Genomic DNA, 22,579 nt, shown 5'->3' on the forward strand with positions numbered 1-22,579 from the left:
GGATTTCCCATCAGAATTTATGGACGCATGATACCCTGCCTACATGTCTTCTGCTGTGACTGTGCCACTTTGCACGGGGAAGAGGGAGCTAAGAAGTGTCCAAGCTGTAGTGAACCAGTGCAGCAAGTTGAACGTTACACACGAGATTCTTTCCAGACGTAGCAGCATGCAAGTAACCGTCTCTGCCGCTGCCTGTAGCCCCGAATGCCAGTGTCATACAAATCCTTCTGCCCTGAACATAGTGGCCGACTAGCGAATCCACACCACTCTAACCCTAACGCTTTCCCAAGGCTTGGGAACCCAAGCTGTAGTTTCATTCTTCCTCTTTTCATAGCCAAGGTGAGAGTCTTACTCCCAAGTGGTTGAAGAACGCAGAGTTTGGCTTCTCATTCTCCGCTCCCAGGGCCAAATCCTCCGAACAAGACCGGGACTTCTTTGCTGCCATTAAAGTAATTCGCACTGAGGAGGCTACAGGATGATAAACAGCAGCACCACCCATAGACTGATAGTCTATTACGCTAAACTGCAGGATAAAGACTTCCTCTAGCTGTCCGAGCTGCACTCTTCTGTTATAGAGCAGTCATTGCAGTGGCTGCAAGACACTCTGGGATCTTAAATCTTTTTTTTATTTATTTTTTATTTTTTTTAAAGATCCGGTCTTCGAAGCACATAGTTGCAGATAAGTGGCTCGGACTACAGCTGTTGTTCTAAGCCCCTTTGCCTTTAGTGTGGCAAACTGCTGCAAAGACGATAGTTTCTAGTATAAACTAAAAACAGACTCCGTACTTCGAGTATTGCTGCTGTTCAAAGGGACATGGCTGGGTTAAAAATCCTACTCGTAAAGACTTTTAAGATTATGATTATTAAAACTGAAAAAACGGCATCTTTGCCTTGGTGTCTTGTGTACTCCTAGTTCACTGACGTTGCCTGGTCTTGTTTTGATTTCTAGTCCTTCACTTTCAGGTTCTTGTGCAATGCCACAGTGTTGGGATTGCAAGTGCTGCAGGGTAACGGTCTCTTCTTCAAGCCATTTTCCCCTGGATTTATGTGTTCACAGACATGTCTCTTGGTCCTGGATTTTAGAACTTGTTTTATATAAATGTAGCCCCTCTGCCCCCCCCAATGGTTGACATACAATGGTTGGTTTCACATATGGTGCATTCCGTCAGTCGGTGTGTAATTTGGATTGGAAACTACCATCATCTCTGCAAAGAATGAGCCTTAATTGCGCTCTTCTGAGCGCCCGGCATCTTCCGGTACAGATGTTCTACTTCACTCAGCAGTTGGGCTTCCCTTTTGTAATTGAGTCACACAGCTCAGTCTAGAGAGGAGACCTATATTCCCCTTGCTCTTGCTGCTAGCTGAGATGGTAACTGGGACACTTCTTAATTTCTCATTGATGCTGAAAAGTGCCACCAATACAGATCCCAAAGGCTCTTTGTTTCTACCAGCCTAGGGATCTTTGGCTGTCCAGGTTTCTCCGAAACGCCTGAAATTAGTGTAATATTCTCAAGCGCCCACCCCACTTCCCAGAAATCCCCTGTGTGCCAACAACATTTCTAAAATGTAATCTTTATATTCAACCTGGGATTCCCTGTATCCCTGTACATATTCTATTGGGTTGAACGGATTATACCATCACACAGAAAATCTTTGCTTGAGTTTGTTTCTGGCAGGCAGCAGTGGGCTGAGCAGGGTCACGAATTTTCATAGAGTTTTAGGTGCCAAATTCTGTTTGTTAATCCCTGCCACTCCTGTGAGCATCTGGCCTTGAAATCGTGCATCGTTCTTCTTCCTTTGTATAGAAGCCCCGAAAGTCAGCTGGCTCAGTCCAGAAAGCAAGTGGCCAAGAAAAGCACGTCCTTCCGTCCTGGCTCTGTGGGGTCTGGACACTCTTCACCTCCTTCTCCTGTGCTAAGTGAAACTCCTCCCATGGGAAAAGCTGCAGTGAACCAGCAGTATCGGTAAGCAAGCTCTGGTCTGGTTTGCCTTTAACATGCATGCTGCAGAATCCCTAGGCTCGTGCATATTTTACACGAGACTGCTGTTTGTACAGCGCCTAGTACAGGGGTGGCCAACCTGAGCCTGAGAAGGAGCCAGAATTTACCAATGTACGTTGCCAAAGAGCCACAGTAATACGTCAGCAGCCCCCCCGCCCCCCATCAGCTCCCTCCCACCTCCTGCCCACCGATCAGCACCTCCCCGCTCCCTCCCCACATCTCCGGATCACCTGTTTCGTGGGTGCAGGCGGCTCTGGGGGGACGGGGAGGGCACGGCAGGCTCAGGGGAGGGGGTGGGAAGGGGTGGAGTGGGGGCATGGCCTGTGGCAGAGCCAGGACTTGAGTAGTGAGCACCCCCCGGCACATTGGAAAGTTGGCGCCTGTAGCTCCAGCCCCGGAGTCAGTTCCTATACACCGGACCCCTGCTAGAACGCGGGAATCGGGATCCATGCACAGTACCGCGTTACCATGACTACCAATGTAAAGATTTACATTTGGGAGCCATGTCCGTGACGGCATTCTAAAAGAATCCACGCTATATAGGTGCATGTTCTAGCGAAGTTCTGCTGTATTAACGTCTGAAGAGCCACATGTGGCTCTGTTGGCCACCCCTAGCCTAGTACGTTAGGCTCCTAGTCCATGCCCAAGGCTCTTAAGTGCGGTGGTAATCCTAATAATGAAAAGACCTGATCTCTCTTTACGATGGTGCAGGTGTACTAGGCAGCTCCCAGTATAGAGTTGAAAATCTTGTCCATCCTCAGCCACCGTAGGGTCATCCCCCTATTCCCTGTGGCTTTTTGCTCAGTGTACTCAGTGGTGCTTCCCTTGTGAGCCTATCTTACAGTGTCTCTGAGGAGGGCTTCATGTGCCAAATCAAGCTGGTGGTGTTGCTTTTCTCCAGGTGGCGGATCCTTAGTGTATCTTATTTGCTGTCTCTCTCTTTCTCTGTCCCCAGTGGAAGCTATTCCAGTGGCCAGCCAGGCAGCAGCGCGGTGCAGCCATTCCATGGCATGATGGACCGGGTGCCCAATGAGCCCTCCTACCGGGCCCCGATGGAGAAGCTCTTTTACCTGCCCCACGTCTGCAGCTACACCTGCCTGTCGCGGGTCCGCCCCATCCGGAGCGACCAGTACCGCAGCAAGAACCCCCTCCTCATCCCGCTTCTCTACGACTTCCGGCGCATGACTGCCCGCCGCCGCGTCAACCGCAAGATGGGCTTCCACGTCATCTACAAGACGCCGTGCGGGCTGTGCCTGCGCACCATGCAGGAGATCGAGCGCTACATCTTCGAGACGGACTGCGACTTCCTCTTCCTGGAGATGTTCTGCCTAGACCCCTACGTGCTGGTGGACCGCAAGTTCCAGCCCTACAAGCCCTTCTACTACATTGCAGACATCACCAAAGGCAAGGAGGACGTGCCGCTGTCCTGCGTCAACGAGATAGACACCACCCCTCCACCGCAGGTGGCTTATAGCAAGGAGCGCATCCCGGGGAAAGGGGTCTACATCAACACCGGCTGGGAGTTCCTCGTGGGTTGCGACTGTAAAGATGGCTGTAGAGACAAGTAGGTGACTCTGTCTGCAAGTCCTCAAGTCTCTGGGCCACACATTGAGGAAAGGCTCTGCAAATAGGCCTTGCTGCATGGCCTGAATGTTACCAGCTCCTGGCTTGGTTGCACAGTATGTGGGTGGTGGTAAGGAAGCAAATCTCAGAGGCCAGGGCTCCCCAGGGAGAACACTGTTCCCAATTCTAGGGTACTTGGCTGGAGCCTCCCAACTGACTGCAGTAGCACTGCTGTCGGAAGGCTGAGACTTAAGTTACTGTTTCTCAGCCGATTCCCAAGTGTTCTAAAATCCACCTCTTTATTCCGATTGTCTCAAAAGTTGTTTCCCCTTGCGCGGGTGCAGGTTAGAGTTGGAGGCCGCTTGAGTGCGGGGTTCCCACGATCCAGCCCACAATAGCATTTTGTTTGTTCTAATTTCTTTTGCACGTATCAAGGTCTCAGGTTATGGCTCTGATCTCACTGCCCCAGGATTGCTCTTGACTAGCGTCCTGCGTCCACTGCTGCTTTGGGGAAGCAGTGTTAAATGTTTGGGGTAAAAGTTGGCTCTGCCGTGTGGCTCAAGTCGTCTGTGCACGGGCAGCAGGACAGGGGCTCTGTTGCAAGCCAATCTCTGACGGTAACCTGCCATCGGAGTAAGTGGGGGGGCGCACAGTGATGTGCTGTGGCACCGTTTACCGAGAGTCCTGCCCTTGGTGGAGAGTCCCAAATGTTCAGACCCCCTCACGTGTATGTGACTTGAAAGGTGTGACTTCTCTCGCAAAACTGGTGTAAAATAAATCTTTGGGGGGGATTTGTGACTTCAGATCTAAATGTGCCTGCCACCAGCTGACAGTCCAAGCGACAGGCTGCACCCCCGGTGGGCAGATCAACCCCAATTCTGGCTACCAGCACAAGAGGCTGGAGGAATGCCTCCCCACAGGGTGAGTAGAGTGGCACTGTGCTTTCGTTATGCTGGATTTCTGAGACCAGTGTGGTCAATCTGACAACACGTTGGAGAGCTAGGTTCTGTTCCTGGCTTTTCTGATAACTCCTGGCATTTGGCAAGACACGTCTGACTCTCATCACTGTAGTCATCAAGTACCTCACAATTTTAATCTAGTTATTCTCAACAAAAAAAACCAACCCCACAAATAGGACACGACATCAGTCCTATTTTACAGAGGGGGAAACTGAGGCCCGGGCTTACATGATTTGCACCTAGTCTCACAGGAAATCTGTGATGAAACAGGGAATTGAAACTGGGTCTCACGCGTCCCAGACTAGTGTCATAACCAGTGCACCAACCTGCCCGCAAGAAACTTCCCCATAGTGCAATTCTTCCTTTCATGTGTTGTTGCAAAACAAACTTTGCCGGAAAGCACTTTGAGCACCTCTGATTAGACTGTACGAGTCCAAGGTATTGCTAAAGCACCATGGAAAATTGGTCCTAGCCACGGCACCAGGGTTCAGCGTCTATGGCAGTCAGATGCAGCCGGCTGGATATTCTGTGACCTGTTCAGATTCACTGCAGAATGTGGGGAATGCAATCAGTGGGAGCCGTCTGTCACATTGCTTAATGCTCTAACGGAAGGCACTCGGGTACCGTGGTGATGGGCACAGTAGAAGAGTTGCTAAATTGTAGTGGACCGACAAGTCAGGTGCAGTTATTTTTATAGTAATGCAGTCCCTGAATTCTCAATGTACTGCTGATTTATTTATTTATTGGTATTAGTAACGCAAATGCATTGGAGAAAGCAGGGGGCTTCTGCACCAAAGTAATTTATGCATTATTTCATTCTACAGCAGTTCAGCCTTATTACGTGGGGTGTCTCAAATCCCCCAGTACGTCACGAGAAATCACTCACATCCTATGGCAAGCGATTTACTTTCAGATGCAGGGTTATGTCTGGACTTCTGTCCACCTCTACCTCTAATAGGGATAGGTCCAGTGCTCTTCAGCTGTGAATGGGGGAGGGATAGCTCAGTGGTTTGAGCATTGGCCGGCTAAACCCAGGGTTGTGAGTTCAATCCTTGAGGAGGCCATTTAGGGAGCTGGGGCAAAAATCTGTCTGGGGATTGGTCCTGCTTTGAGCAGGGGGTTGGACTAGATGACCTCCTGAGGTCCCTTCCAACCCTGATCTTCTAAAACTGTCCTCAGCGGGTTTTAAATTGGTTTCTGTAACAAGCATTACCAATGCTATGTGCCCTCTAGAGCTGAAAGTTGGGATTTCCCCACTTGTCATAATATGACATCTACAGCACCTAGGCAGTGCTAAAGTAACATGGCAAGATTCAAATGGAGTGTCCTGGCCTCAACTCTGTTTGGTGGTGTTTTAGGCGCTCAGTCTGGGCTTTGAAACGTGCAGCGATAACCATCTGCTTTCCCTTTCCCAGAGTCTATGAATGTAACAAGAGATGCAAATGCAACACGAACATGTGCACCAATCGCTTGGTACAACATGGACTCCAAGTCAGACTCCAGCTATTCAAGACTCAGAACAAAGGCTGGGGAATCCGCTGCCTGGACGATATTGCCAAGGGCTCTTTCGTCTGCATCTATGCAGGTACAGCTGCCATGGCGCAGTGGTACTGAAAATCCACCTGGAAGTCCTTAAAATGAGGCACGACTAACACGGCTCTCTCTCTTATGAAATGTCTGCTCCTACTAGACTGCGCTGCTATCGCCAGCAGTCCCACAAATCAAATACTAACCTACCCTTTCTTAAACCAAACAAATATTTATGTAAAATGACACCGGCATTAGGTTTTCTTTTTACAAAATGTCAGACTCGAGCAGAATTGTCACAAACCTCCTCGCGTGCATGTTCAACTCATTTAAGGACACACTGCAATTCAAGCCCTGCTTTTCCCCGTAAACAAGGAAATACAGAAACCATGGTGACTGCGATGCCAGTATTGAGAAGGGAAGCATTTGTTAAGAGTGAAGGCTTCCCTTGCGGCGTTCATTCAGCAGCATGGGGCATACCTAGCTTCCTGTTTGTTTAAACAGTCTAGCACTGGGTTGCCAATAATTGAGTGTTGATGTTGCCTCCGTGATAGTTTCTTATACGAACTTGTGTTCTTGGCCTACGTGAGTCCAGATGTCGTAGCCAGTATAGAGACTGGACACTCTGGCTAATCAGTCCTCTCTTCCGAGAGTCCTTGGCTGGGTAGCGCTGTCATGCAGTCATTAAAGTGCAGTAGGTTTAACAAAACAAAGTAAGTGCCTAAAACAGGTTTCTCCTTGCTGGCTTTACAGCTTGTTTCAGTGACCTGCCGGAGAAGCTCCACAGTAGGGCTGATTGGAAATTGTGCCTCAGAGACCTCCCTCTCTATGAGCTGGGCTTCCTGGCTGTACTCTATTTCCCATGACACACCATGGGCTCTCCTCTTGCTCGTGCTTGCATTGTGGGAGATGTAGTCCCTCTGGGGTCCCGGCCTGTAGAGGAGAATGGGGACATGAAGGTCCTGAACTACAGCTCCAATGAGGCCCCATGGCGGCATTTCAGATGAAAAGTTTTCTTTCCGTTTTCTGGTATTTGGCTTTTTAACAAAGTTGAATTTTTCCATGGAAGCCAGACCCTTTTTTTTTTTTTCCACTTAAATTGTTGAGTCAAAACCCAATTATCCAATGAAAAATAGCTTCAGTGGAAAACTCTCCACCGGCCTTAGCAGCTGTTGTTATACTTCCTGCTCCCTGATTTGGGGGTCAGCCAGGGTCTGTTCAGGCACACCAAGCTGTTTTAACCCCCCTTGATTAGCCACAGGCGTAGCATGCTTTGTTCTCAGAGCACAGCTTGGGTGTAGGCCTGGCCTTGGGTGTAGACCCAGGCCTATTTCCTTTTGAAGGGGTAACACACCCACTAAAGTTCATGCCGCGCTCGTTTTCCAGGGAAAATCCTGACAGACGACTTTGCCGACAAAGAAGGGCTGGAGATGGGGGACGAGTACTTCGCCAACCTGGATCACATCGAGAGCGTGGAGAACTTCAAGGAGGGCTACGAAAGCGATGCCAAGTGCTCCTCCGACAGCAGCGGCGTGGACCTGAAGGACGAAGAGGAAGAGAACACCGGCACCGAGGAGCAGGAGGAGTCCAACGAGGACAGCTCCGACGACAACTTCTGCAAGGACGAGGATTTCAGCACCAGCTCGGTGTGGCGCAGCTATGCCACCCGCCGGCAGACCCGGGGCCAGAAGGAGAACGGCCTGTCTGAGACAGCCTCCAAGGACTCCGGCCTCACCAGGCAGATCAGCCACGACGAGGTCGCTGTGGCCGCTGCCTGCAAACTGCCCGTGTCCGAGGAGACCTCCAAAAACAAAGTGGCCTCTTGGCTGAGCTCCAACAGCATGTCGGACAGCTTCCAGGACAACGATAGCGCCTCCTCGTTCAAGATGAACGAGGCCAGCGAGGTCAAGGCAGGCAAAGTGGAAGTCCTGGGTGACCGAGAGAAGCCCTCCACTTCTGGGCTTGGAGGCAAGGAGGCCTTTGGCTTGGATGCCGACTCAAAGATGCAGAAGAAGGAGGTAAGCGAGAGGCTGTTGTGATGATTCTCTAAGTACATGGCATTCCCCATCAGTGGGGAGTTGGAGCATCATCCCCCCTCTTTATAGATGAGGTGCAGAGAAGGGGAATGCCTGGACCAGCCGTGGCACTAGAGCATTCCTGGATCCCAAGGCTGTGTTCAGCTAGGCTACGGTGCCATTTTGTACAGCCCACCTTGCCTTGGTATCTGTGAGGTAGGGAAGCATTATCCCCATTGCATACATGGGAAAACAGAGGTGTAGAGAAGGCAAGTGTGATGCCCAGGGTCAAACCGGGAGGCTGTGACGGAGCCAGAAATAGAACCCAAGACTTCAGTCCCGGGTCAGTGCCCCCTCTGCTAGATCAGTGGTTCTCAACCAGGGGGTCCGAGGGCCCTGAGCAGGTTTCAGGGGGGCCGCCAAGCAGGGCCAGCATTAGACTCGCCAGGGCCCGGGGCAGAAAGCCAAAGTCCTGCTGCACAGGGTTGAAGCCCAGGTCCTGAGCCCTGCCACCCGGGACTGAAGTCAAAGCCTGAGCCATGTAGCATCATGGGGGCCCCTGTGGCCTGGAGCCCCAGGCAATTGCCTGTTTGCTACCCCGTAACGCTGGCCCTGGCTTTGATATGCAGAAAGCCAGTTATTGCAGCACAGGTGGGGCGTGGAGCTTTTATAGCATGTTGGGCGGGGGCCTCAGGAAGAAAAAGGTTGAGACCCCCTGTGCTAGACCATCCTTCCTCCAGCCGAAAAGGTTCAACACGTTCAAGGGATTTGCAGCACTGAGTGGAGAAATGTCAAATGCCCCAAGTACTAATTTACATAATGCCTAATGACTTGGCTAAGCGGCCGCGAACAGGAATGTAGCTGTCTAAAGGGTAGAAGCGTTGGGGGATTGGAGTGATCCAAGACCCATTACTTGAAGGAATGGGATGACATTAAGAAAGGGGAAGATTTAACAGTGAGCTCTGTTGGTGTGTGGAATAGTCTCCTATGGGAAGTTGAAGTGACAGATTATAAGATAGTTAATCCCCGGCGGACAGATTTAAGGCTCAAACCTGGGCTGAGCAGGGTGAGTGAACTTTATGGAAATGAGATTGAAAACTAAGCCCTTGTAGAAGGTTGGAACGTCCCAGATGAAGGTGTAGCCAGTGGAAACCAGTCCCCCGAAGAGTCTCTGTTTATAGCACCTGGGTCTTATGGCTAGTGGGTTACAGTACTTTAAGTCTCTGAGACACTAGATATATATTCACAGAAAGCGAAATGCAGCCTGCAGAAGAGGTGTTTAACTGTCTCTTACGTTTTTCACTTTGTAGGAATCTGAAGAGCCAAACAAGCTTTCGATGTAAGTGTTGAAATATTTGAATTTGAGTGAAAGGTTGCAGCTTACCAGTGCGCGCTAGCTACCTTTACTGCCACAAGCACTGTCGCAGGTAGATGCCTCCCAGGTAATTAGCCTGGCCTCTGTGTGCAGCCGATGAGGGAGGTCCATGGTAGCTGACTGATTTGCACAGTGAGTGAGAAACCAGCTCTGTGCCAACAGAAGGGGCCGGGAAAGCTGCTGCGTTATTACCGAGGCTGGTGAAGCCCTTGCGTGTTAGGCCATGGAACTGGACTGGCTAGATTAGCAAATTACACAGTCAGGTGTGACCATCTCTTACCTTCTCCAGTTCTGTGTTAGCTCTCCTGGGCATCAGTGCGATGCCGAGTATCCCTAGGCAGGCTGGGGAGATGGCTAGGAAGCGGCGTGGGTGACTTGTTTTGTTCTTGCTCCCTCCAGGGCATCCGAGCCCGGCAAGGTGTATGGCTATAATCCAAGCCCCATGAAACTCGAGGGGATCCGGAGGCCACCAAGCAAGACCATCATGCATCAGAGCAAAAGGCACTTGGCTCCTCCCCAGCAAGCAACTGACGTAAGAATCATACTGATCTTTGAAGACTGGCCCGTGCCTTGTGGGTTTTTCGGTTTGCACTGCAAAATTGCAGGCTGGCGTGAGGCCCTCTTTAAACTCGAGTCTTTACATGCTCCAGCCTGATTAAGAGCCACCCCCAGTCCAGTGGATTATGATTGCTAGTTCCTTGGGGTTACGTCTTTCCAGGGTTTGCTTTGAATTGCAGGCCCTTGTATTTGGGTTTTGAAGGCTCTGGGAAAGCAGCTGTAGTGACTTGGTCTAAATGGGGTGAGACTCCGCTGTGGGGACTCTTACGTGCGTGGGGTTCAGATGATTGCCAGAATTAGTGTGAAGAAGGAATTGTCCCCTGGGCACGTGGACAGGGATCGTAGGTTTCCTTATGCCTTCCCCTAGGACACTGAGCATCTGTTGGGGTCAGATAGACCTATCCCATGTAGTTGATCTCTTGCAGTTCCAGCGAGCATGGATTGGCGTGGGTGGATCTTGGCGCTTTCTGACTTATTTCTTTTTGTAAGAGATTGTTTGCTCCAGGTTGGGCAGACGATCACTTGTGTTCTGTGATCCTTAGCTCTTTGTGTGTGTCGTATATTTCATACAACATTGGGCACTGAATTTGGGGTCTTTTTTAATCAAAACACTTTCTGCATCATTAACCCCTAATTGCAGAACATAAAAAAGGTAGCTGTTGTAAAAGTTGATTAAACCAAAGTTCTGACCATTAGTGGTCATTAAAGAACTTCTTTCACTGAGCAAGGCAAGGGGTATTATCTCTGTGTTCTGATTAAATTCCACCTTGGAGTTACTAACCAGCCTCTCAGATTTCCCCCTGCCGTTTCAACCTGAACATTATTCTTTTCCCATTTAATAAACTATGGACTGTAGTGCGGCTTTGCACTGTTAGCTGCACATTTAGGTGGCTAAAATCCTTCCTGTCCAAATAGTCTTTAAGCCAAAGTGCTATAGACGTTTTTCTGAAGTCTCTAGGCCTGTTTATCAGGGTTTCTGGGTTCTGCTCCTGCCTTTTCCATGTGTATATTTAAAATGAGTTCCTATGGGTATCGGAAGTTTTAATGAATGAAAGGACTTTGAGGGTTGCTGAAAGGTTCTATAGAAAGGCACAATATTTAACCTCCTCTCCTTGGAGGAAGGAGAGTTAATAGAGGCTTTAGCAGCATTCTGGAGAAGGTAGAAAGATGCTTTTGGCCTGCATTGCATGTTTACAGGATGTGCTGACGCTGTCAAGTAGCACGGACAGCGAGGGGGAGAATGGCCAGCCGGCAGCAGGACAAGCACAGGGCAACACGAATGATAGTGATGACATCCAGACTATTTCCTCTGGCTCAGAGGAAGAGGACATCGACGACAAGAAGAATTCCTCTTCCGGTCTAGGTAGGTGCATCAACGGCATTTTGCTAAGGAGTAAGGGGATTGAACAGGGAGCTCTGTACAGAGGGCGGATGCAGAAGAAGAAACTGTGTTCAGAAGCGACAGGAGGTGTTGATAATGTGTCTGTAGTGCCCTGGGCAGAATCTACATATTACACTGGTCCCAGTGCAGCTGACTACAGACTAAATTCTGATCGAGGCCTAAAGTTTCTCAAAGTGACTGGTTTTGGGTGCCCAACTTGAGACATTTTAAAGGGACCGGACTTCAGATGAATGCTCGGCACTTCCCGAAAATCGGGCCTCTCTTAAGATAGCTCACAATGGGCACCCAAAATTACTCCGCCGTCTGGACAACGTTCGGCCTGAGATTCTGAAGAAAGATCGATTTGTTTTCCTGTGGATTTCTGGGCACGGACTGGCATTGAGTGGGGAGCCAAGGACTCCTGGGTCCCAGCTTCAGAAGGGATTCAGGATTTTGTCCCAGCTCTAGAAGCTGAATCCTGAATGGTCCATGAGTCTTGGCTGAAACAGGACAATTTGTTAGCAGGCAGTGCTGGTTGAATTGAACTGATTTCAGCTCCCCAGCTACCACTAAAGTAACGTCACTGTCTTAGACCCCTTTAAGGAAGTGAGAGGAAATCATGCAGTGATTATTTCTCTGTTTTGGCAGGCCCTGTGAAGAGGCAAGTGGCAGTGAAGTCCACACGGGGTTTTGCCCTCAAATCGACTCACGGGATCGCCATAAAGTCGACCAATATGGCATCAGCTGACAAGGGGGAGAACATGCTAGTGCGCAAAAACACCCGCCAGTTTTATGACGGCGAAGAGTCCTGCTATATCATTGATGCCAAACTCGAAGGGAACCTCGGCCGTTACCTCAATGTGAGTTTCCTGTTCTTACGCGCTCTCCCAGGCAGTGCTGCAAAGGGTGATGTGCGTGTGTCCTCCAGGAGCATCAACCGTGCTGTCTGGTTCTCGGCTTCTGTTTGAGCTGAGCAAACGTTGCATAGGAGTTTCACTTCTCTTGGGTCCTTGTGAGTCCGAATCTAGCCTCAAGTGCAACTTCCCCCTTTGCCGTACTCCGAACTTCAGCCCTGTCCTGGAGGGTTTACTCTTCCTGGGAGACCAGTGCCTGCCAGTTCTGGTGGCGGTTAAGTCAACCCCTATCCACTAGGAACTGACCTGAGTTCAGTGTCGCTTCAAACATCCGTTACTGTCCCAGTGCAGCGTGCTGGACTTGACCTCTCCAGGTCCCGCCCAGCCCTATATTTCTATCATTTAAAGGTGGACGTCTTGTCTGCTTTAGTTTAGTACGGGATTCTGTTGTTTGTCGCTCTGTGCTCGACTCTAGACCCGCTTAGCAAGGAAGTGAAACCTGTTCCACAACCGAGCGTATTTGCTCTTGGTATTGGGTGGGGGATGGAAATGCAAGAGTTGAAGATGGATGCTAAGTGTGGCTGTGTGAAATACACGCAGTACAAACACTACAGGCTCTTTATATGTTACAAGACAGAACATTGTACAAAAGCCCTTCCTTTGAGTAAATGTCACTTTCTATTGAATCTTGGGACTTATTCCATGTAGCGTGTGTGGTGAGACAATAGTAACCCCTATTTCAATTGGCTTAATTAGTGATCTACCTGTTTTTAAAAACACTCCATCCCACAGTCTGCTTGTTCCCTGCCTGCCACAAGTGCCTGGTCACAAATTGTCCCTCTTGTCCCTTTACAGCATAGCTGCAGCCCCAATCTGTTTGTGCAGAATGTCTTTGTGGACACACATGATCTCCGTTTCCCTTGGGTTGCCTTCTTCGCTAGCAAGTAAGTGACCTGATGCTGCCCAGTCTGAGAAGTTTTGTTGGCTGTAGGGCTACGGCTGGAGACACTGGTTGCTTTTTAGTTCCTGTTGGTTCAGGAGGTTTAAAACTTCAAGACCTCTTCAGAAGTTTTACTACTGGCCTATGCCATGAGGATTCTAGGGGGGTCTTGTGACTAGACCTGGGACTGGGCAGTCAGGGCTTCTGGTTTCTCTTCCTAGCTCAGGCCCTGGCTTAGTGTGAGCTTGGGCAAGTGACTCGTGGAGAGACTTTCAGAGACACAAGGTGCAGTTTAGGCACCCAACTGCCTTTGAAAGTCTGTGAGAGCAGAGCCCCAACTCCCATTTGTGCCCTTTGAAAGTCTCCCGCGGGGCCTGCAGCACCAGCTCTTGCCAAAGTAACTGGGAGCTGCAAGTTCTCAGCTGTTGGGGGGGGAGGTGCGGCCAGTTAATCCTTGGCAAAATTGCACCTTTCACAGGTTGTGAAGCTTAATCTCTCAAGTACTTCTGTGGCCTCCAGCACTGTAGCACATGAGCACCTCAGCTCTTCAAGGAGGTAGAACAGGGCTGTTCTGCCCCTTGTTCTCCATTCTGGGCCTCAGTCCTCATCTGTACAAGGAATTAAACCCAGGTCTCTTGGGTTGCAGGCTAGGGCTCTAACCGCTAGATGTACTGGGAAAGCCTTCACTTTGTGGCTTTCCGGCGTCTTCCCAAAGAGAGCAAATGCAGCACCACTGTGCCGTTCTGGCGGTAGCAGGGAAACCTCGGTCCATAGCCGCCGGCTATGCCGCCCTCTCCCCACCCACCTCTTGTCGCACAGGCTGCTTCTGTGCCCAGCTTGTGAAATGCTTCTCTTTGGTCGAGGCTGGGGGCGCTGCCAAGGCACAGATCTCGCTGCTGAGCAAGCGTAAGCCTGGCCCTGTGTCTGCTGGCAGAGATACACATGCTTCCTTGGGAGCGACCCTAATCTCCCAGCCGCAAGGCCAGCAAGTGCGGCTGCTAGCTAAGTAACCCGCGTGCCTCCCTTCCTTCGCAGGCGGATACGAGCCGGGACTGAGCTGACCTGGGACTATAACTACGAGGTAGGCAGCGTGGAGGGCAAGGAGCTCCTGTGTTGCTGTGGCGCTATCGAATGCCGCGGCAGGCTGCTCTAACCACGCTGGTGCCCGCCGCGTGACGGACAGGGGCTGCTGGCCCTGGATTCCCCAGTTGCTCTGAGCCAGAACAAGGTTGATTCTCAACCACAGGCATTATCCCTCCCCTCCCCGCCCCGCCCAACCCTTTGTCTGTGAGGGTGACGTCCTGTGTTTCATCTCGAGCGGTTTCTAATTACACCGCGTTGATTTGTAATTGTAGCTGTTACAAGGCTGGTTACAGTAACTTGGAGCTGCCCCGTTCACTTGAAAATACGCTCACAGGTACACAGACCACAACACTATCAGGCTAACACAGGGGTCGCTTGGCTTTGTGCGTAGGGCTGAGATGGACAGCAATGTTCCCAGCGTGCTACTGCCTTGGTGTGGAGCTCTGTCTGTGCTGGGTGATGCAATGATCAGGCATTCAGCTACTCTGAGACTTAATACCTGTCAGCGTGACAGCTCAATTCAAGGATGAAACACACTAGGCAGGCACTACAGAAGGGGCCCCTGCTTTGCCATCCTACAGCCAGCCTCTGTTGCACCCAAGTCTGCCATGTCAAATCCCCCATCCCCAAAAAACTAGGGCAACTACAGTTAGAAGTGGTGCCCTCTTATTAAAACTATTTCAACAAAAGAAACATTTCAGAGAGGCCAGGGGTAGATCATCCAATCCAGGAACTGTATTGGGATTTTCCTGGGGTATTGCTGAACATGCTGTTTAAAAAAAAAAAAAAAAAAAAATGACCAAAAATAAATACCTCCCCCCTGCAGTACAGCATGAACTTGCAAGTGGCTTGGGGCCTGCTTTTGGGAAAGCATCACTTCCAGGAGTGGATTTAGACAGAGGCAAGCTGTGGGCTCAGGTAGTGGGCGAACAGGAGTGAGCACATGGGATTTTGCCTAGGAATTGGACACTGGGACTAACAATCACTTGTCTGTTAGTGAACAAACCTAGGTCTTTAAGGCACTGCCAGAGCCCCTTATGGCTTGTACAGCATGAGGCTTCTACGCAGCGGCTCCCATATGATACAGAAGTGGAGGGAATAAGATCAAACTTAATTGTAGCAAGGGAGGCTGTACCTACCAGTGCTTATAAAATACTCAAAGCAGGCATGATTAACTCTAGCCCATAACTCCTCTGACTTCAGTAGAGCTAGACCAAAGCTGATAAAGGCAGTTACTTGGAGAACCCTTTGTAGTAGCCATGTTGGTTCTAGAGCATGAGCACGTCAAGACAGGTGAGGTCATATTTTAGGAGACCAACTTCTCTCACCCTGACGAGCTCGAGGAAGCAAGAAGGGTATGAAACCAGAGTTATAGGAGACGGGTGCTCAGTCACACAGCTGAGGATGCTTAGATTGTTCTAGGGCTAAGTTACAGCTCCATCAAATAGCAGACTAACTTCTTCTGTAGCACCAGGACTATGGCACACTACCTCTTAGAGCTTTGCATGACAACTGCCCTCCTCAGGGCAGTACATGGCAAATTCCTTCGCCCAGCCTTCCCTGCGGCTAGCGATGCCAGGGCACGTAGCTCACAACGGAAACAGATCTAAAAATATCTGCTCCGAGAACGGTGCATCGAATGGCAGCTGCAGGTTTACCTGAGGAGCTTGATCTCCTGGGGATGGAAAGAGGCTGTTACACCCCCTCCACACAACCTGGCTTTAGCAGGGTGAACAATCACACAAAAAACCACAGCTCATTATGTCGGGGGCATGTAATTTATTTACATATGTACCCAAGATACAGAACAGGGAGTGTCTCCTCCTAAAACGCTCTTCAAGTAGGGTATCTAGCAATGGAAACTGCAGGGGTAAAATCCAAGTCACTTTCAAAGTGACAGTAACTAATTCTAGTGGGGCCTGGGCTGCTAGAGGGGACATACCTGCTGCCACGCACACAGTCTATTTGGACCTGCTCATGGGGTTTCTCAGGGGCCAGTCTAAGCTTTCCAAAACCAAAGGGTTATGGCTGCGGGTGAAGCTAAAAGCTGCTCCTTTCCTTAAAGCAAACACGTGATTTTAGGCCTCTTTTTGCAGGTGGAGGCGCTGTAGCCCTGTCCAGGTCCCTGCACATCCAAAGGGGTTGAGTGACTTCCTTGTAAGGGGTCTCTTATTAAACTAAACCGAGCTTATAAAGAGCTGCACTTTACCATCCTAAACCCGTAGCAGGTTCTACTCAACTCAGCCTAGCGCAGCATGTTTAGCTTAACACACTTTGGATCGTGGGCATTGTCACCACGAATCTGCCAGAACCACCCCATCAGCACATGGCACCTGCCGGAGCCTCTAGGGGAGATCCCTAGGCACCAGCTGTCAAACTGCAGCACGGGGCACAGGCAAGTCTGAGTTCACTGTGATCGTGACCGAACCAAGCTAGGGGGAGTAAACTGTTCCAGTTGCTCCCTCTTTCCAGTCTGCAGCAAGCCGGCTCAGGGCCAGAGCGTCACAAAGAGCAGGCCCTTCTATTGAGCTAGTCAAATGAATGGGTCATGGGAACGGAGGGTCCCTGGACCAGCAAAGGGAGTCACTCCTGAGCAGAGAAAAGGAACTCCACCCTTGCTAATGGGGAGAGAGTTTGACCATGGCTTTTAAAGTGTTTTATAGTAATTACCTTTCCTAGGACATCTGAAAGCTCCTCCGCTCGCTGACTGTCCATTTGAGGGGCTGCATGGGAATCTTGCAATGCTAATGGAGAAGTGCTAAGAATAGCAGAGTTAAATCAGTGGCTCCTTCCTCCCAAGCTGCCTGTAGGAACAGCTGCCCGTAGCCACATTAGTATTTCAACAGCGGAGCCTCAGAGGGGCTGGAGCAGGTGGCTTTTCTAGGAAGTGGGAGGCCAGTTGTGTTTAAAAGTAGGGCGGTAGAAAGCATGTGAAGTTCTGAACCCCCTCTCCAAGCATGCAACACCCACAGTCTGGGCTTGGTTCCCCCCAGTGTTCAGGCTCTTAAATAAAGGCCAGACTTTCAAAAGTTCCCCACACCTCCCAGTGGGCCTCATCCAGGTTTCCAGGAGACCTCAAACCCCAGCAGGCTGAGTGAGCGCTTTTGAAAATCTGGCTGTTATTTTGATGCCTTAAAAACAGGGAGCTGATCCCTGCTAGCCTTGGGATGCTTGTAGTGAGCACGTTACCACCACAAGAGGACGCTCCTGTGAAAACCACACCAGCTCAAGTCTGACAGGAGTAGCACAGCTGATATGAAAACTGTCCCGTGTGTTTCATACTGATCCAAACCCCTCAGATGGGAGGGGTGGGAACAGGGTGACACTCCAACAGAAACCACCACGCCTGTTTTTACAGAAGTTTTAGTTTTTATTTAACTTTTAATAAATTTTAACTTTTAAAAAACTCAACATTTTGGTCTGAAGTTAGGTTAATGGTCCTTTTCTCCAATCCCTCTGTCTAACCTGGAAAGTTTTACTGCCTTCAGCATTTCAGCCCCCACCAAATCTGTTTTTACATGAAAGACTCTCTGCGGTCCAGTTCCTTTTTGTACTTAGTCCTAGCTTTAAAAAAAAATAAATAGAAAAAAAAAATCAGTTGCAAATTCATTTGTCCATTCATAGCCTGGGCGGAGGGGAGGGGGAAAGCACATTAGAAGGGAAGTGGAATAGATCGTTCTTAAAGGTGATCAGAACCAATTCTTATAGAGCAAAACAATGGGATGTATTAAATCCCCATCGAAATGGATACTAGGTAGTGTGTCTAAACCACACAGCTTCCTTCCAGCAAGTATTCAATAGTGTTGTCTAATAAATCAGCCATTAATACCCAGACCTTCATCTACTTAACTTGCCCCCCCCCCCCCCCCCCCCCATGGTATAACGAATGTCACCTGATCCCACAAGTCTTACTGTGGTGGTGAGCTGTAAACCAAGCACAAATTCCTTCTGGCTGCTCCCCAGAGCAAGGCAGTGACTTTGCTCTTCATTTTTCTGGGTGCAACGGGCACATCTCGGTCATGCTGGGGAGCCAGCCGCCAAAGCTTTGACCGCCATTCACTAACGTTGGCAAGTAGCAAAGCCAAAACGGGGACCAGGTCCTTCTTTCAAAACAAGACCCGTCCATCTTAGTCCCTGAACTCCACTCTGCAGCGGAGCGAAAGCTCCCAGAAGGGCCTGAACTGCAGGATGGGCTTAGCTGTAATTGACAGGTTGGTCTCTGGCCTGCCAAGGCTTTGATTTCATGCCTTTGCTAGTACCCAAGAAAGCAAAATAAACTCCATGGAAACACTTATTTCCTCTACAGCTGGAAAGGAGTTTGGGGAGAGGGCTTGCAGTCGTTTCCAAAAAACCCAACAACAAAGGGGAACGAACGAGCCTTTGCGATTGACTCCAAGCCCTCAGAGGACATTAGAGTTCTGCTTTTTGTGCGTTATTTCCACCAGCCACACAGCTAGGGGATTCCCTTCCAGAAACTCGAGAGGCGAGAACAGAGCAACTCGAGAGGCAATGAAACCATACCTCACCACTAAAACAGACTGGGAAGGAACTGGCACCAGCTTTCTCTGTCGATGTGTGTGTGTGTGTAAAACACAAAAACAGAGAGAGCAATTTGCCATCTCTCCCTCATGTAGCAGTCTGGCTGTGCCTTCCACTGTGCACCTAGAGTTTGGGGATGGGGCCAGATAGTCGTGGAGAAGGGAATCCTTGCGTCCCAGTTTGGTTTTAAGGCAGCTGGGTGCAGATGCAGAGAGAAAGGACACTACTGTATGGTGGTGGCACAAGGCACTACCACCCCTCCCCCCACAAAGTTGGCACATTTCCATCTGCAGCGATAGGAAAGAAAATTGACCTCAAATGATGTATTCTAAGCACACATGTAGGGTTGGTGCTGGCACTCCAGGGTCCATTCCTTTAGCCTCCCCCCTAGATGGGTCAGCTATTTCCACTAGATCCGTTTTGAGGAGAAGAGGGAGAGTAACTATTTATAGGGGACAGGAGGGAGACCCTGGCACTACAGTCGGTGGCAGGGTGGAAGCTGAAGTTCTCTTGACGTTTTGGCCTCAGCTGATGCCCATGGTGGTGGGGCCGGGCGGCAAGCTGGCAACACCTCCACATGCGCCTAAAATCAATCGGTTTTCCGGTGGTTGTTGTTCAGGACGGGGTGCCCGTTGGAAAGGGGCCCGTTCTTTGTCACTTCCTCCTCCTCTGTGTTGTCGGTCTCTTCGCGATCACTCCTCTCGTCTTCCACCACCTGGAGGGATTGAAAAGAAAGGGGCTTCACGAATCAAAGTGAAACGGGGCGAGCGGGCTACAGCAGAGTGGGCCTGGGTGTCAGGACTCCTGGGGTCTGTTCCTAGCACTGCCACTGACTTGCTGCGTGACCCGTTTTGCTTCTGTGCCTTAGTTTCCCTGTGGAACACCATGAGCGGGGCTTAGTGAGGCCCATTCCGTCCACAGCCCTGCTCCTCCCCCATTAGTACCAGCTGCACGGGTGGCTTTGTGAGCCAGGCACTTGACTGGGAACTGGGTGAAATCCTCCCACACGGGGGCCACCGCACGCACTTCAGATGGTAACAGATACTGCCTGGAACGGAGCTGCACTCACCACTGCGACGTGAAAGGCCCCCTCCCCGTTTACCCCTGCGGCATGCAGGTCCCACTGACCCCCTACTGCCTTGCCTTCCCCAGAGATGCTCCAGGACTTTGCTACTGAGCTCTGGATTCTCCCTGCTCCATGCTGTTGCCCTAGCAAACTTCTCCCGTTCCTAGAGCACCAGCCAGCACGTGGCCCTACTGGCCCCGGACGCGCCACTGGAGCCTCAAATCATGCTGCTGCTTAAAGCCCCCAGGCCCAGATCCTCATTGGGATTTAAGTGCCTAATTCCCATGGGACTCAGTGGGAAATAGGCGCCTGAATTCCTGAAGATTGGACCAAAAGCTTTTCTCTATCCTCAAAAAGTCAATAGAGCCCCCAGTGCTCACCAACCCCCCCCCCCCTCCCCCACACACACACACACCAGCAACCCTACAAAACACACACCCCTCTGCTCCTTTGACGGGAATCTCTGCACTGCTGCACCACAAACAAACGAGCAACCCTACGATAAACACCCCTGTCCGCATCCTGTTATTTGTCCCCATTAATCAAGACGAGAAAACGCCCCCTGGCCGGTCTTAAAAATTGCTGATCTCTTCCACTTCCCCATCCTGCCCGGAGCGGTGGCTTCACTTTGCTTCCCTCCTGGCCCCTGGGTTCCAATGTAAGTGAAGGGTGACCTGGAAAAAACAAAAACACCCCCTCCTCCCTCCCCACCAGAGAAAGTGAACCTGCCTTTCCAGTTATGAACTTGTGGGCCATGCGGATGATGAGATACGCCCAGAAGATATGCAGCGATTGCAGCACCACCATCATGAAGTTGAAGAAGTAATAGCCGAAGAAGGGCGGGTACAGGTCCAGAGGATAGACCACCGTGCAGTGCATGATCCTATAGGAGAGCACAGGAGACCTCAGACATGTTCGCTGTACTGAAAGTGAGGCGGCTAAGCGACCCTCCTGGCTCATGCCGCTCAGAAGCAAAATTGGCAGCGTGGCCTAGTGGCTAGAGGGCCAGACTGGCACTCAGGAGCTCTGGGTTCTATTCCCAGCTCTGCCACGTAGATGAAACTCCTGGATCATTCTCCAACAGCCAGCTTTTCCCGCCCCACCACCCGCAATGCTGTCCCAGGCCTAGGAGTAGCAGTAGGCCACGGTCAGAGGCTGGGGCACTTGCTCACCAGAAGGGCAGGATGATGAGGCGCGTGACGATGAAGACGGCGGCGAACACGATGAAGATGTTGTTGCAGGTGTTCTTCCAGCCGGCGTAGTTAAACATCTTGGCAGACTGGGGGCGAGAGGCCAAGACCACAGTAAGCTGTAGTGCCTCTGAGGCGTGGGAGACGTGAGCTGGGGGCAGAGCGTGGGCCTCAGAAGACTCGGATGAGTCATTGCGTCTCTCGGGGGCTCTCCCACTTGTCAAATCCTGCCTGTCTCCCACCCTCGTCAATCTCGACTGGGAGCTCCTGGGGGAAGGGGCTGGGTCTCGCACAACAGGGTCCTGCCCTTAGCTGGAATCTCTAAGCACTAAGATAGAGCAGCGCTGCTAACAGCAGCTGCATGGTTTGGTTTGCGTCTGGAGAGCAGCCCCCAGCTCCCGATGACGGACGTCTCAATGAAACGCACAGTCATCCATTTCGCATTAGGTGTATTGCTGCAGCACCCAGAGGTCCCGGTGTGCCCAGACACAGAGTGAGACGCTGTCCCCTGCCCCAAGGAGCTTAGAGTCCAAGTAGACCAGGGATGAATCATAGAATATCAGGGTTGGAAGGGACCTCAGGAGGTATCTAGTCCAACCCCCTGCTCAAAGCAGGGCCAATCCCCAGACAGATTTTTTTTTTTTTTTTTTTAACCCCAGTTCCCTAAATGGCCCCTCAAGGATTGAACTCACAACCCTGGGTCTCTGGACTCCTGGGTTCTGTGCCGGGCTCAGTGGGGCAGCCCCCCCACCCCATGGGAGTGAGTCCCACTGGCTTTGCAGGGGTGCCAGGGGTTCTGCTCTCACTGGCATCATGGTCGTGTGGTGCATCAGCCATGGGGAAGAACCGCAGGGACCGGGTGGGGGGTTGCACTCACCTCCAGCAGGTAGTCGCATGAGTCGTGCAGGGCCATGATCAGCGTCCCCGCCCGGATGTAGTTGGCGAACCAGGAAAAGCTGATCAGGATGATGGTGGCCACGTGGTGGATGATCTGCTCTTTGAAGTCCTGCCAGGAAGAGAAGGGAGGGGAAAGGAAGGGGTTAACCCCCCAACAAACAAGAGGAGGGGTCAGACCCCAGCCCAGCCCCTCCTGCCCCAGATACATCAGACCCTGCCAAACCTCCTACCCCTCCCCAAACACACCAGACCCTCCCTGTCCAGCCCTGCCCAGACACCCCCAGCCCTGGACACAGAATCCTCTCTGGGAGGGAGGCAGATGTGCCCCCCCTGTGATATCCCAAAGGGGGGCTGAGAGGGGCTGCCTGGGGATCACCAAGCAGCTACACCCACGTCGTGGGGGGGGGGGGCACATTCCTAGTACCAGGGCTGGCTTGGGGGCCACTGCTCGCCCTATGGAGCTAATGGAGGCAGCCCCAAGCAGAAGCCCTCTGACCCCAGCAGACCTCCCCGCCCGTGTCCTGGAGGCTTAGAACTGATCAGGGCACAGGGGATTCTCTCCAGACCCCCGCAGGGGTGGCAGCGGCAGCCCGGGACTGGGGACGCACACGGATCTCCATCCATCCCCCCTG

The 22,579-nt window shown here is 51.2% G+C and overlaps 2 protein-coding genes across 5 annotated transcripts in view; one reads left to right on the forward strand and one right to left on the reverse strand.

Annotated features, from left to right (window-relative positions):
- The window catches only part of SETDB1 (SET domain bifurcated histone lysine methyltransferase 1), a 30,582-nt gene extending 12,916 nt beyond the window's left edge, over positions 1-17,666 (forward strand). For both annotated transcript variants that reach the window (XM_054011084.1, XM_054011085.1), the window contains exons 12-22: positions 1,806-1,964; positions 2,956-3,564; positions 4,368-4,484; positions 5,938-6,107; positions 7,436-8,067; positions 9,375-9,403; positions 9,839-9,971; positions 11,195-11,360; positions 12,027-12,238; positions 13,088-13,176; positions 14,208-17,666. In XM_054011084.1, the coding sequence (XP_053867059.1) occupies positions 1,806-1,964; positions 2,956-3,564; positions 4,368-4,484; positions 5,938-6,107; positions 7,436-8,067; positions 9,375-9,403; positions 9,839-9,971; positions 11,195-11,360; positions 12,027-12,238; positions 13,088-13,176; positions 14,208-14,325 (2,434 nt within the window). In that variant the 3' untranslated portion in view covers positions 14,326-17,666. The remainder of the gene's footprint in view (positions 1-1,805; positions 1,965-2,955; positions 3,565-4,367; positions 4,485-5,937; positions 6,108-7,435; positions 8,068-9,374; positions 9,404-9,838; positions 9,972-11,194; positions 11,361-12,026; positions 12,239-13,087; positions 13,177-14,207) is intronic.
- Positions 17,667-18,121: 455 nt separating this feature from the next.
- Positions 18,122-22,579, reverse strand: part of CERS2 (ceramide synthase 2) — a 48,379-nt gene continuing 43,921 nt past the window's right edge. For all 3 annotated transcript variants that reach the window (XM_054011088.1, XM_054011086.1, XM_054011087.1), the window contains exons 8-11: positions 21,928-22,056; positions 21,033-21,139; positions 20,590-20,743; positions 18,122-19,509 (exon numbers count right to left, since the gene is read on the reverse strand). In XM_054011088.1, the coding sequence (XP_053867063.1) occupies positions 19,384-19,509; positions 20,590-20,743; positions 21,033-21,139; positions 21,928-22,056 (516 nt within the window). In that variant the 3' untranslated portion in view covers positions 18,122-19,383. The remainder of the gene's footprint in view (positions 19,510-20,589; positions 20,744-21,032; positions 21,140-21,927; positions 22,057-22,579) is intronic.

The sequence above is a fragment of the Malaclemys terrapin genome, chromosome 21 (assembly GCF_027887155.1).
Source record: "Malaclemys terrapin pileata isolate rMalTer1 chromosome 21, rMalTer1.hap1, whole genome shotgun sequence".
NCBI classification, from domain to species: Eukaryota; Metazoa; Chordata; order Testudines; family Emydidae; genus Malaclemys; species Malaclemys terrapin.